Consider the following 15,555-nt stretch of genomic DNA (forward strand, 5'->3'; position numbering starts at 1 on the left):
TCGACTTTCCTTTAGTGATTACTTGATCTAAATACAAAGGATTTTATTTAGATCAAGGTCTATCAGAGATATAAAGAGGATCTGTGTGGCTATCAGGTTGACTACAGGGTTATCAGGCAGGGCTATAGAGCTACCACATTGACCACAGGGCTACTTGATCGACCACAGGGCTACCATATCAATCTCAGGGCTACCAAGTCAACCACAGACACGACTACAACTAGATCGACCTCAAACGTTTCGATTCGACTACTGATCATCAAAGACTACCCATAATCTGGTCGATTTTAAAGGTTGACTAAGATACCATCGACTTCAGAAGTGAACGTCACTAGGAGTACCTAACCTGCTGCGGAGGTACCAGATCGACTTGGAAGCCATCAAGTCGACCTGGAAGCCATCAAGTCGACCTGGAAGCCATCAAGTCGACCTGGAAGCCATCAAGTCGACCTGGAAGCCATCAAGTCGACCTGGAAGCCATCAAGTCGACCTGGAAGCCATCAAGTCGACCTGGAAGCCATCAAGTCGACCTCGAAGCCATCAAGTCGACCTCGAAGCCATCAAGTCGACCTCGAAGCCATCAAGTCGACCTCGAACATCAAGTTGACCTTAGCCATGACCTTGAAGCCATTGACCCATCGTTGACCTTGAAGCCAGTTGACCTTGAAGCCATTGAAGCCATCAAGTTGACCTTAGCCATCAAGTTGACCTTGAAGCCATCAAGTTGACCTGAAGCCATTCGACCTTAGCCATCAAGTCGACCTCAAGCCAAGCCAGAAGCCACCAAGTCGACCTCGAAGCCAGTCGACCTCGAGTCGAAGCCACCAAGTCGACCTCCAGTCAAGCCACCAAGTCGCCCTCGAAGCCACCAAGTCGACCTCGAAGCCACCAAGTCGACCTCGAAGCCACCAAGTCGACCTCGAAGCCACCAAGTCGACCTCGAAGCCATCAAGTCGACCTCGAAGCCACCAAGTCGACCTCGAAGCCACCAAGTCGACCTCGGAGCCACCAAGTCGACCCCAAAGCCACCAAGTCGACCCCAAAGCCACCAAGTCGACCCCAAAGCCACCAAATCGACCTCAAAGGCACCAAATCGACTTCGAAGCCGGCAAGTCGACCTCGAAGCCACGAAGTCGACCTCGAAGACATCAATTCGACCTTTGGAAACCACCATGAGTCCCGTTCTGCGACAAGTTCGTGTATGGCTGTGCAAGTCAAAACACGGTGAGTATCTGCATATTTTGTGGCACAGTTTAACGCTTGAGCTCTGTGCACCGCTGTGATAATGAGCACACATGTATGGTACTTTAGTAATGTTATTCATCGCTGTAGAATACTATGCACCATTGTACAGTATAGTCTCCTTGCATTGTTTAGTGTGTACTAGTGTACGACTCTCCATCTTTATGTAGTACTGCACGAAACACTATACTTCCACCGTATAAAACTGTGCACATTTTAATAATACTTTGGATCTCTTTATTGCACACTACTGTCATGTGCATTATTAGTTATGTAATACTACTCACCACTGTATAATACTGTGCGCTCTTGTACAGTAATAAGCAGCACTGGGCAACATTTTGTAGTACTTTGCAATATTGTGTAGTATTGAAATATGCGATGGTACTATACCACATTTTGTAGTACTCTGCAACATTTTGTAGTATTGTATTTGACTGTATTGATGATGTGCATCTCTATAGTGCAGTAAATTGCTGTGTAGTGCAACGCACTGCAGTAATATACAAAGATTTATAAAACTGAGCATTAATGTACAGTAAAATACAGTGTCTATAGTATTGTGTACTGTACGGTACATCACATCTCTGAAATAGTGTGCACTACCTATATAGTACTGTGCATCACTGCATAGTAATGTGCACTGTTGTAGAGAACTATACATCACTGTACAGAATTATGCACCATAACAATGCTATGCGCCATTGTTTAGTACGTTATACCATTCTACAGTGTTTTATTAAATGTTGGCACTATCGTGAATGGATACTGGCACTTTAATGGCAGTTGTTGTCGAGGGATCGATCTCTCGCTCTTTCTCTACCAATAGTGGTGTTCCACAGGGTTCTGTTCTTTCACTTACTCTCTTCCTTCTTTTTATCAATGATTTATTTCGTAATATTACTAATTTTATCCATTCCTACGCTGATGATTCTATTCTTCGCTCTTCTCATTTTTCCCTTCCCCCTGACTCTCAAACTAGATCTGTTTCTAGAGCTGATATCGTTTCTTCTACCAAAGCGGGGGTGTGCAGCATCTCCGAGTGAGGAAGTAGAAATTTGGGCAAATTCAATAGTAATAAAACACACTATTTACCAATTACACTTTCTGAAATAGAAGATATGCCACCAATCACATTTCAGTACGCAACCATTCTGCCAAATTCTAAAATAGATATGTTAGGCCTCACCATTTCCTCTAATGTCATGGAAGCCACACATCCACATCATAGCTAAAGCTGCCTCCCCCCTCCCGAAAGCTGGGAATGCTGTACAGATGCCATAGCTACTTCACTCTTGAGCAGTTGCTTCAAGTATATAAGGGATTCATTCGTCCTAACTTGGAGTATTTGCTCTCATACCTGGGGTGGCTCTTCTGTCCAACTGTTAGATAGGGTGGAGTCAAAGGCATTTTGTCTTAACTCTCCTTTCGTCAATAATCTCTCTTCCCTTTCTTTTCGCTGCAATGTTGCCTCTCTCTCTCTCTCTCTCTCTCTCTCTTTTACAAGTACTTTAACGGGCAATGTTCGGTGGATTTGGCATCCTGTGTACCGTTGGCAAGGCAGTGGACACGTAACACTTGTTTTGCCCGCGGTGCCTTGCACCGTTTCTGTGTGAGTGTCGAGGACTGCAGGATAACCAGTTATAGTAGTTTTTTCTTTCCCCAGACAGCCAAACTGTGGAATGATTTGCCTTCTTCTGTGTTTCCATCCTTTTACAATGCCTAAATTTCCGTTTTTGTTCCCCCCAGGCCCCGTTGTGGGTCGATGACCTATGCCCGAGTGGGCTATTCCCATAAAATATATTGGCACACTATCATGATGTATACACAGGCTCTATCATGAGGGATATTGATATTGGCGCTTTACCTGGCTATGTATTGACATTGTTTCTTTGTGTACTTGCACTGTGTCGTGTTGGGTATTAGCACTATATATGTGTGTATTTAGGCACGTATTTATTGTGTATTGGCATTACATCGTTTATTTATTAATTTAAATATGATGACTTTTCCACCTCAAGATCCGTACCCTTCCTGAGCTTATTTCACCTGATGATGAAACTCCTTAACTTAACCTTACTTAACCTTACTTTACCTAACCTTACTTAACCTAACCTTACTTAACCTAACCTTACTTAACCTAATCTTACTTAACTTAACCTTAATTAACTTAACCTAACGATAAGGAGGGAGGTTGATAACGACACCAAGAAGAGAGATGAAACGGGAAGTGACAGCTACATCACTCATAAGTATGGGAACGAAGATAAGGTTGAGGTAATATACGAGTATACGTGCCTTGCCTTAGCTGTAAATGAGATACTTTAATGAACAATTGGGGAAGTGAAGGTGGTCAAGTGAATTCCGTGACTCGACTTCTTTGTGTACCGAAGGCTTCATTGTACAGTATCCACTTTCTCCTTCATGGACTGTCAGCTGAGCCTATGGAACTCTCTTTCACTTCGCCTCGTGTTCGAACATTGCTTTAGTGAGGAGAGGCAGGGACTCTTACTTATTACCAGGAGAAGAAGAGAAAAGAGAATGAATATCGAAGAGAAACGATAGAGATCTTTAGGGGTCATCTTAACCAGTTAGAAGATGCATTGATTCTCTGAGAGATTTTCATTTACGTTAAGTCTTGGATTACTGAGGTGGGGAGACGTCTAGTAGTTGTAGGGGCTTGAAAACTGTTACACTGGCGAATGGTGAGGTGTTTGGCATTCATACAGTTAGCCTTCTCTGGTATAAGATGGCCCATGAGGTCTTTGCTGACATGTTACTTGACCTAGATTCTCAAGGTCATCCTACTGCCCGATTTCGTGGTACTCTTTGTAAATCCAATTATTATGCATTTATGATTGTGTGCCAAATTTGATGCTTTCGACCAGTGTGTAACGATTTTACCCACTATCTGCCCCACTATGTACTGTACACCAGTGGTCCCCAACCTTTTGTAGGCTCTGGGCCACAATCATTGCAAATATAGTGGAGGGCGCCAAAACTTTGGATCTACAATAAAAAAAATCTCAAATATACTGTACAGTTATTTGCAGTTTTACACGTCTACCTGTTACTAATTACACATATTTTACATTTACTCTTGGACAGGACGTATGTATCTACCCCAGTGAGAAGGCTGGCTCTCTCTCTGGGCCCGGTTGTATCAATTATTACATATTTTTATTAATTTCACTCTTACAAAGAATCCCAAATAATTCACAATATTCTAATAAACCTTCCGGCGCCCGCGAACTACAGTACAGGTTGGGATCACTGACGTACAGTATATGGATGGCGCCCAGTCTTATTTAACGTCTGTGTAGTCTTTATACTTTTTTATAGAACCTCATGAAGATTTACCCCAATTTATCTCGCCTGATGATTAAACACCATAACGTTAATTCAGGCTGACACTCGTTATAGAGTATTGACACACATCACCTTCTCGAATAAACTACTGTAATTCTGTAAGGGGTATATTAACTGGCTGCCACTACAGATCAAACTAGTGTTTAGCAACAACACCCGGACACATCCCACCTTCGCAGAACATTGAGGAGTCAACACACACCGTCAGGTATACGTGGGTGGTGTAAGGTAGGCCAGGTAGTGGTAGATAAATGTTATTGTACTTTAGTTTTACATGTTACTCCGAATCACCTGACGATTACATACCCTTGATTATTACACCTGAAGATTAATCACCCTAACGCTATCCTTGTAATGGCCCTTGTTTCATAAACAGAAGTATTATATAAATGGGTTAATTACATTTGATTTATACACTGAGTCATCCCTGTAACTTTCCAAAGGCTATGAGGTGACATGTTCAATGCACGTGATAAGGTGTGCCCACGGGAAGCTGCGCCATACTATGCTGAGTAAAGGCATAAAGTAGTCGGCTCTCTGGCCACCTGAAGCGGGCAGTAGCTTGATATCCTGGACTAGAGGAAGACGTTATTTGAGAGCCGCAGTGGATGGCTCCGTCTTTCCTCGAGGGAGGACGACGCTTCTATTCCGTTCTCCCTCGATGGGTCACTACTCAGAGTCTCACTCCCAAACTTACATCGAACGGACGTTGATTCACGTCTATTTACATAGACGCTGTCCTTTCTTACCACACTCATAAATAGTGGAACCTACGGTTGATCTACACTCAGGAATTATATAAATAATACTTTTAAATAAAAGAAGAAACTTCAATTGGGTTTCGTTACTAAAGCCCAATATAATATATGTGTACCAACCTGGAGAACATTGGAATTAACCAGCCGGTTCATCCTGACTACCTTGTTTTAACCTAACGCCCCAGGTAGCGCAAGGTAGTTATTTTTAGGTGAAATAAGCAGGGGTGTCTAATCTATAGGTGAACCCTCAATTCTATGTTTTTTTTGTTTTGGTTATAACACGTGCAAGATAGCTTCTTGATTTGTATATAAATGTTCAAGTAGTTCAAGACTGTGGTATAAATCGTTCAAGGTTAGACTGGTAGATAAGTCAGCTGTGTCTTTACTTCTGAGGCGATACTTTTCCTAATATGCAAATCACGTTGAGATGTAACTGAGGTGACTTCAAACTGTGTAAAGCTACGAATGTTTTGAGAGTGTTTAGTATTGTGAATGATGTGCGGCGGTGTAGTGGATAAATCGCTCACCCCCTGAAGCATGCATAAATGAAAATACAGCCCGTGACCTTGGTTTATCCAATATTAATGTCATTGGTCACCCCCAGTCTACCTAACTGTGAATGGGTACCTAAATTTACAGTAAGGGACGTGAAGACCATAGACTGCAGTGCTGCCAAACGCCACTTCCGTGTGACTTAATATCCATATACTTAGTGTATCCAGGCGTCTCCGACAGATCTTTAGGCCGATGAGACACTTTCTCTATATAAATTAATACTGAAGGTTTTAAACTTTTTATGTGGAGGGATTAATTCATATTTTTATGTCGTTTAAGCGATTATGTCTTGTGTTTTCGCCCGTCCGTCCTGCAGAGTGTTTATCGTCTACGACTAAACATGTGTTGCGTCGGTACAGTGTTTTAAGAAAAATCCTTATGCTTTGGGAGTCAAACAATAAGGCCACTATGGTGTCGAACTGAGTTTCAGTTTCTGTATGATATGCCATTTCCTGTCACCATTTTTCGACGGCAGAGAAACACTTAACCTATTGCAAGGTGTTTGTCAAGATAACTTAAGAACTGTAAACATGCAGAGTTGCAGGTACCACACCACCGTCTTATTGAGGTCCACTTGGCAGGTGTGGGAATTTTTTTGGGGAGTAGTGCGACATGGTATTGACGGAGTTGCATAAAATTTACCAATACAGTATATTGCATAATTAAGCATAATTCGTAGCTTTAACTGCTGCATAGTCTTTTAATAGAGTAATAATGCTGTTCATACTGAACCGTGTTGCTAAGGGTGTTGTGTGTACCATACAGTATATTACCATCATTGGCTTGATGTTCGGTAAATGTTAACGCTCATAGGAGCGTTATTGGTCTGTTGCAGGAGAAATAAACCCTCAACGTTGACGCGTACCATATAATTCGGTCAAAACCTGTTAAAGAACAATTCACATATAACAAATGCTGTTATCTCAGGACACATAGAATGAATAATACAATCAATATACAGTACATAGCCTGTTAACATCTTAAGTATAACTCACATGTTACATCTGTTGATACATCAGGAGACAAGGTGTATAATATGATAAATTACAGTACATAAATATACTTATTAAAGTTATTTAGAGTTTATATTTACGTTTTAGGGTCTTGGGTTCGACCAGCGTGTTGTTTCTTCTGCAAGAATTGGTAGACTACTGAGCAATCGCCATCCAATCGCAGCCCTAGGCGAGGGCATCTGTTTTATATTAGACACGACCAACAAACACGTTGTCAGCACTGCCCCCCCTTCTCACCCCCCCCCCCTCTCTCATGTTTATCTTACTGTGGCGGTAACAGTAAATATTTTAATATATTTTCACAAAAAGCCTGGTAATATATCAGTTACGTTTTTTTTATTCAGTACTTGGTGCATATATAGATCAAGGTTTTAAAGTGATTTGTGTGACAATGTCTGTTGTAGACAAATTTACGGCCTCGGAACCAAATATTTTCCGTAAAACAAAAATCGCTCAAAAAAGAGGACAGCATTTAACTTTTTGGCCAATAAATTTATATATTGTAAATTTACACAGGTAAGTGCAGTTTTCTTTGCAGTAGGCATACAACATCGATTTTACAATATGAACTGACTGCTAATGTCAAAAATAGCTTACTTTGAGCCCAGTTTAAATTATACTGTACTGTATTTTCAACATGTGTTTACCAAAAATCAAGCTCGGTGACCTATATATTTTTTCCATCATATATTCTTAATTTGTGGTTATATAACGTGTATTTTTAATTGAATGAAGGAAAAAGATAATATTATATCATGATACTCATGAATTTCTGAACATTGTTTGTATTTACAATAATTATATACATTTCCCCATATTTTGTGATAAGCTATATCAATGCAGTAGACTATTAAACTATTAAATAACCTGTAAAACGGTTAAATTAGCTGCAAAATATCGAATGATGATAGTAGCAACCATGGTCATGGTAGCAATTATAGGCTCAAATAAGTAATCCCATACCTTGTCATTAGATTGTTCACGAGCCAAATGTATATAGTCGTATGTACCCACCCTTTTACCCACGCTTTAAGCACACACACCAGGATATATTTAATGGGTGCTTAGGCTATTTATTTTCGTACAAGACTCTTGACAGCTTGGGCTGGGACTATGCGCCCCTCTCAGTCCCAGACCTCCATAAAATATCATGGTGTGAAGGTGTGGAACAACTTACCCCCACCCATCCGAGCAAAGACTACGCTCCCTTCCTTTAAATCATCTCTTAAAAAATATCTGTTTAAGTATGAACATTTCTTGTAATACCTACTATATATACAGAACCTGCTTTTATTGTACCATCAAAACCGTTTTATCGGAAATTATCATGTAAATAGATAAGTTATTACCATTGCAATAAACATATTTGCCAACTACAGGGTAGTCATAATCCTGACAGCTCTGTCCTCTTGTTCAACCCATGGATTGAACATAATTTCCAAATACATTTTTTTTTGTAAATAATTTAATAATAATATTTTTATTTTCTAAAATTACAGTCTTTCAATTTTTTTAATAGTTAAACATATTTAACAACAACAATAACTACAATTATTTATTGTGGCCTCCAGCCTCCCCCAATAGCTACACCTTCGACGTCATTTTATTACCTTAAAATTAAATATCCTACACTAACTGTGTTGAGTTAAGCCTCATACCTATGCGGCATTCAGTGACTGTTGCCTCTTAGTCAATATCTGCGACCGTTGTCGGCTTTGGGGCCGAAGATCTCGTTCCCCTAAGGCAAAGCAGTGCAGACCTAAGCAGAGAGAAGGACAGTCCACATCTCAACCAGGCTGCAATGTAACTTCTGCGCTGCTGCTTCCGTTCAGATAACACCTTGGCCAGTTTTGCATAGAAACCGCTTGCACTTGGTCTCATCCCACCAGAGATTGTGAAAACCAGAGGAGTGAAGCTGCCTTGATCCACATTCTGAATTCTCTTCGCTATGCCCTAATCTTGTCGTTCTCGTTCCTCTTGTGTGCAGCCTTAAGACACAAGTTACGGTGACATGCAGCCATAGTGTCGAATATCCAGACATCAAAGAAGGCTCGCTGCGTTCTTTCACTCACGTGTGCGGGCTTATAGCTCCACTGAACTCCTAGTACCGCTCCAAGTAACTCCTAGTTATAGCTAGTGTGTGTACAATCGATGGGGCTAGACAATACTGTGTGCCAGAGGGTGTCCCGAGCCCCTGTCCATGGTCATAACAATTAAAAGCTTGTTCTATGACTGTGACATTTACAAACATCTGGCGAGGTCACAGGTCACGCGGCCACATGGGAGTCAGAGGTTGCGGCGTACGAGGGCGGCGTTAACACTCCCCCCGTTGGGCACATGCCCAAAACTTAGAACATTAAACGGCGCCCTCGAGGAGACAGACCTTGGTAATAGGCCTTCTGTATGAATCCTCAGAGATGTTCTAACCCTGGTTCCTTTTCTCCTTGAGCTTCGAACTCCTCCATTTTGCTTCGGTATTTCTCGCGCAAGTGACTGGGTAACTTCTCAACCAGCAACTCTTTCCCCCAACAGATTGTCAACTTGCCACAGTGCACTGCTGGGCTCTTAAGTTACAGATACATACATTCAGCCTGTCTGCTAGGCATTGAAGTCCCGCTCTGTCATTAGTACGCACTGACGGGGTCAACATCAGGTCCTGAATCTGTTTACGAATAAAGGCATCGTCTCCACGTCAGACATCTAGGTGTTGTCCACAGCGTCATTGAAGCAACGCATAAATCTCCAATACCCATGACGGCTTTTCCCTTTCAAGGTAGGAAGGCGTATGTCTCGGGTGTGTAAGGCTGACATAACCCAGTCCAGCACCTCCCATGGTTCATTTCTCTTAATATCGGCAGACTGTGTTATGGTGTAACCTCATTCTTGCCAAGAGTAGCCTCATTCTCTTGTATGGCCGTATCACCTTGGTGTCTTCCATGGCTCCTTTTTTCCCTCACCGGTTGATCCTACCCTCAATGAGGCCGTGCACCTGCTTTAAGTTTGCCCTGTTGGGTCTTCTCGACAGGGCCATTGGCTTTCTTTGTAGCTGCAGGCTTGACTATATCTTCTTTGGAAATGAAATCTTCAATGTAGCTTTCCAGACCTTCCATCAGTGCACTCCTCCAATGGTCTCTGGTGTCTGGGTTTCGGCTAGTTCCTGGTTGGGGTGAGTCGTGTCTATCGCTGACAGATGGTACACTTTCCAGTTCATCTTACTCTTCCATCGTGGGGCCAGCTAGTAGTGGTTGTCCATCACTTTCCACATCTAGATAGATTTCTTGTGGCCACTCATTGTTTTCTATGTCCGCCATTTCGTCCGGTTGGGTGAGGTTGTTTGTGATTTGTGGTGGTGTATGGGCACAGTTCAGCTGGTCCTGGCAATAGCAAGCAAGCACACACTGATGTGCCTGGGGGATTGGTATAAGCGCACACTTCTGCTGTGCCTTGGGAGTTAATACAAGCGCACACTTCTGCTGTGCCTTGGGAGTTGGAACAAGTGCACACTTCTGCTGTGCCTTGGTGTTGGTACAAGTGCACACCTCTGCCTTAGGAGTTGGTACAAGTGTATGCTTCTGTCCAGGGAGTTGGTACAAGTGCACGCCTCTGCTGTGCCTTGAGAGTTGGTACAAATGTACACCTTTGTTTTGGTGGCCCTGACACTTTAGGTACACATGCTATAGTTGAGTATATTAGTTGGTTTTTGGGTAGCTCTGGTGATCATAAACCTTCTACCTGTGCACGCCAAGTAACCAAACACGTCTCCGACGCCAATGTATACCACCCACACACACACACACACACACACACACACACACTCGGCGTTCCAGTCTGACTGTCGCAATGATCACTATTTCTCTGTGCGCTCGTACAAATGATTCTGACACCAACACCACACCTTTCTGAAATAGATCCGCGCAGCAGACGGCGTGCCTGACCGCATCGAACACTCCCGCGCGCTCATCCAAACTACAGTATTACAGCGCTCGCTCTTCTTGCTCCACTCGTCCAGGCGTCGATGTTGATGTGTCGATGTAGAAACAGCAGACATCACAGGGTCCCCCAGGTCGACTTCTTCCGACGATGGGGTATGATCCTTTTCAGCAGCTCCAACGATGACTCTCACCTGTCGGTTTCGCAAAGCTCTGACTACGTTTTGACTGCCGAATGGTTCGACACTTAGATAACGTCATGTCTTAAGGGTGAGAGAAACCCGCAACGTGGACTCACTCAACGCCTATTGAATGATATGGTCAAACCTGTAAAAGTGAGACACTCGTTAACTACTGATTACATTTCATTACATGTAAACATTATACGTCAGTTAGTAAATACATTATTCTGTAAGGTTATATTATCCAAATTGCCTTACACTATGCACGTTTGTAGTTCACAACATTTCACCATAATACAAATAATCACTGTGTTCTTTCACTCACGTGTGCGGGCTTATAGCTCCACTGAACTCCTAGTATCACTCCAAGTAACTCCTAGTTATAGCTACTGTGTGTACACTCGATGGGGCTGGACAATCCTGTGTGCCGGAGGTGTTCCGAGCTCCTGTCCATGGTCATAACAACGAATCGCTTGTTCTATGGCTGTGACGTTTAAAAACATCTGGCGAGGTCACAGGTCATGCGGCCACATGGGAGTCAGAGGTCGCCGCGTATGAGGGCGGCGATAACAGATGTCATGTGCCTCTGCATCTGTGGCATTACTTTTTACACCTCTCACAGGTTCTTTATTTCATGTAAATTTAACTGATGAGCTGACCTTCCAGTTAAGCGCCAATTCTTTCTTTTGCATGTAATAATCCGACTACATACACTCTCTTCGGCTATTTTTATATTCAGCTATATTTGTTACTAAATAAATCCAAAATTTCTACTTAAGTGAAATATTCCCCAAAATTGGAAGCCTTGCATATTCTGGGCCTTTCAATCCAGCCCACACACAGTGACCCACGTTGAAAGTTTGCATGTAACGTGTATATGTATAGGCTAATGTCGAAAAACCCAAATAAATTGCATTGAAATTAATTACCAGTATAAATTAAAAAGAAAAGAAATGCAATAACCCTTTTATGTTCAGATTAAAAGGCAGTAAAATACCACTGGACTAACAACTAAAAAAAATTACGAACCCAAATAAAAGATGACTAGCAAGGGAGAAAATTTACGAACTTAGGCAAAAAAGTTACTTGCCTGGGCAAAAAAGTTTTAGCCTAAGCAAAAAAGTTTTAGCCTAGGCAAAAAAGTTACTAGCTTAGACAAAAAGTTCCTAACCTGGGCGAAAAGTTAGTAGCCTAGATAAAATATTTCTAGCCTGGACGGAAAGTACTACCTGAGACAAGAAGTTAATCTTTTTACTGTTATCCTCTTTGCCAGTGATCGGCTCGTTAGTCGCTTGGGCGGTCGGTCACGTCTCTGTTACGCACTGTTGGCAAGTACTGGGTATGCACGGGCTCCTGAATGTATCTGAACCTGCTCCAATGCTGGTCAAATCTGGTCTTGAAACATCTCACAGCACACACTGATAGGTTGTTCCAATAGTTCACAGCTCTCACAACGAAAAAAGTTTGCCCTCACAGTTTTCTGGACTAGCGGCTTCTTCAACCTTGAGCTGTGACCCCTTGTGGGGCGTGCGTCCGCCAGCTCCAGGTATGGGCACTCGATGTTTATACACCTCAATTAGGTCCCCCCCTTGCCTGTCTGTAGTAGAAGCTAGGCAGTTGCAGGCGCTCTAATCTCTGGGTAACTGAAGTGCAGGCACCAGTCTGGTGTCCTTTGGACATTTTCAATCAACTAACAGTCCCTAGCATACCTCGGGGCCAGACGGGGTGACAGTACTCTAGGCAGGAAGCATCTCACTCTTGAAGATTGTTACAAGGGACGAACCGTCTAGATATCTGAACGACCTCCTTATAAGACCAAAAAATTTTGTTGCTTGATTTACCTTCTTCTCACAATGGCCCAAGAACTTCAGTTCGTTGTCAACATACACACCCAGGTCCTTTTCGCATTCAGTCTCTATTAATGGGGTTTCTTCGTCCTGTTGGGACATATGGTATGCCTCCTTACTGTTGGTAAGTCCCAGGTGCATCCTCTTACACTTCATGACATTGAGTCTTAGCAGCCATTTCTTCGACCATGTTTGAAGCTCACAGAGATCTTTTTGTAACTCTTAACAGTGTTTGTTCTTAATTTCCCAAAATGAATTGGCATCGTCCACAAACATTTGTATGGAGGAGTGTATAGCTCCTGCCATGTCATTTATGAAACAAACAAACAAACAAACAACAGGCCCAATACACTGCCCTGTGGTATCCTGCTTGTTACGGGTACACTTGACGATTTCGTACCGTTAATCACCACACACTGCCTGCGATCATACAAAAAATTTCTGATCCACGCTAGGACACTTCCCCGAATCCCATTACCCTTCCAGTTTAATTTTCAGCCTTTCATGGGGCTTGCTGTCGTTCCACAACTCTCTTAGCACTGGGATGCACCATATCAGAGCCGGGACTATTATGAACCTTCAGCCTTGACAATTTATTACTTATAACCTCTTCTGAGAACACAATGTGGGTCAGCACTGTGTCGAACCATTTGTCCTCAAATGCAGGAAGATTGTTCGCATCCTCTCTTGTGAGCACCGAGGTAAAGAAACTGTTCAACGCCTCTGCCTTGTCCTGGTCAGAATCTGCATAACTATCATCTTCAAGCCTCAGGCCCGATACACCTACTCGTTTTTTTTAATTTCGACTTTGCGTAGCGGTAAAACGCCTTTGGGTTTGAATTGACCTATAGCTTGTAATCAGTCCCTGGAACTCATTTTCAGCCATTCTATACTCTTGACTTTGCATAGTTCCTAGATCTGGAATACATCCTCCAGTCCTCCTTATCATTTGTCCAAACCCACTTCTCGAGTTTCTGATTTTTCTTCTAAACTTTGTCGACCGCCGCATGGTTCATGTGTAGCGGCCTCCTTGTATTCCTAGAGGCACTGGGTTTGGTCTTTGGTATATATTTATCAATCAAATGGTTCACTTTACCTTGATATTCAGTGTAGTGTCTGTGTTCTTATACATAGTGAATCAGGTCAGTGGATACCACCTCATCTCCTCCCTCATCTCATCGTAATTACCCTTGTAATATTGGAACCTTGGCCTGGTTTTGTCTTGAACCAAGTAACAGTTAAATCTGAAGGACAACGTTACGTGATGACTGATGTCAACAGGGGCTAGGTGTTCCAGTTCGGCCACCATACCCTCCCCGTTAGTTAGGATGAGGTCCAGTGGCTTGGGTGTTTGTTCCCCTCTGTAATGAGTCGGGTCTTTAACATGTTGGAACAGAAAATTATCTCTCAGAGTTTCTTCAAAAAGAGTAGAGGGGTTATTTAAGTTATTTTGGCGTGGTTTCAATTTTCCAGTCGATGTCGGCATAGTTAAAATCCCACATGACAGGAGGTGACTAGAGTTGAGCACCGTTGCATTGTCTATTAAGACTCCTAAGTTCCTTTAGTTAAATAAGCTACAGTTTGGGTATCTGTAGTTACACCTGACAATAAGTGAGTCTCTCACCTTTAATTTAATTTTACACCACTTTTATTCTTCAAAAACATGCTCTCCCTGTACCCTTACTTGGCTGGTTCTAAGGTCTTGCCTAGCATAGATAACCACACCCTCTTGCAAGTTGCATGAAAAAGGTTCGCAAATGAATCATATCCGTCTATATTGAACTCCTATTCCTCCGGGTCGATTTCCCTGTTCTTGTACTGTACAGCAATTCTACAACACATACTACCTTCAGTAGTGTTTCAAACTCTTCTCTTATCAAGGAATGTGTCAGTATTAGTATACATGACTTTCAAGCCAGACTTTGTTCTTAGTAACATCTCTGATCTTGATTGTGACTCCGGCCTCTCTCCATTCTCAGTAGCTGTACAGTACAGAACCCCCGAGCGAAAAGTTACTAGCCAGGATTGAAAGTTACTTGCCCAGACAAGAACTTAATAGTCACAGGCGATCGGGATCAGGGTTGCCAACTCGGATTTTCAAATGTCGCTAGGCTGGTACCTAAAAGTAGCTAAATTTCGCTAAATCTTCCATGGAAAGTCGCTAGCTATTATTCCCCCCCTTCAGTAATTTGATGCAAATAATATTTTCATAATGCCGACTATAATGGACGGAGTATAAATAAAATGCATTTTGTAAAAATATCATTTTTCAGATTTTCTGTGAAATGTGGCGCAAGAATATTGCATATTATCCCAGAACACTTTGATCTTTTTAACCTGAGTTCACTGCCTGCCTTGCTGTCACTAAAACATACTTTACACACTTCACTTAAGTGTTCTACCACACGAATAGAACAATGTTCAGCTACAAACATGGCCAGAGTTCCCTCCACTTTTTTTGCTTCACCAAGTTTCTTGAATGGTAAAATTGTCTGTCTTTCTGCACTAAACGGTTCTTCTGCTTTCTTGTGTTTTTTAGTGTTTTTGTGTTTTTCAATGTCGCACAACTTAGCAGACAAAGTACACTTGCAAAATTTACAAAATCCTTTTTTATTATCTCCTGGCACCTCCAGAAGCCAATTTTTGTATCTGTCATCTCT

General features: G+C 42.3%; 1 protein-coding gene across 1 annotated transcript in view; it reads left to right on the plus strand.

Moving 5' to 3' along the window:
- The first annotated feature begins 615 nt into the window (after nt 1–615).
- Nucleotides 616–15,555, plus strand: part of LOC121858407 — a 38,890-nt gene continuing 23,950 nt past the window's right edge. The window contains exons 1-2 of the mRNA XM_042354852.1: nt 616–640; nt 769–1,224. Coding sequence (XP_042210786.1) covers nt 616–640; nt 769–1,224 — 481 coding nt within the window. The remainder of the gene's footprint in view (nt 641–768; nt 1,225–15,555) is intronic.

Source organism: Homarus americanus, unplaced genomic scaffold (assembly GCF_018991925.1).
Source record: "Homarus americanus isolate GMGI-L3 unplaced genomic scaffold, GMGI_Hamer_2.0 scaffold57980, whole genome shotgun sequence".
NCBI lineage: Eukaryota > Metazoa > Arthropoda > Malacostraca > Decapoda > Nephropidae > Homarus > Homarus americanus.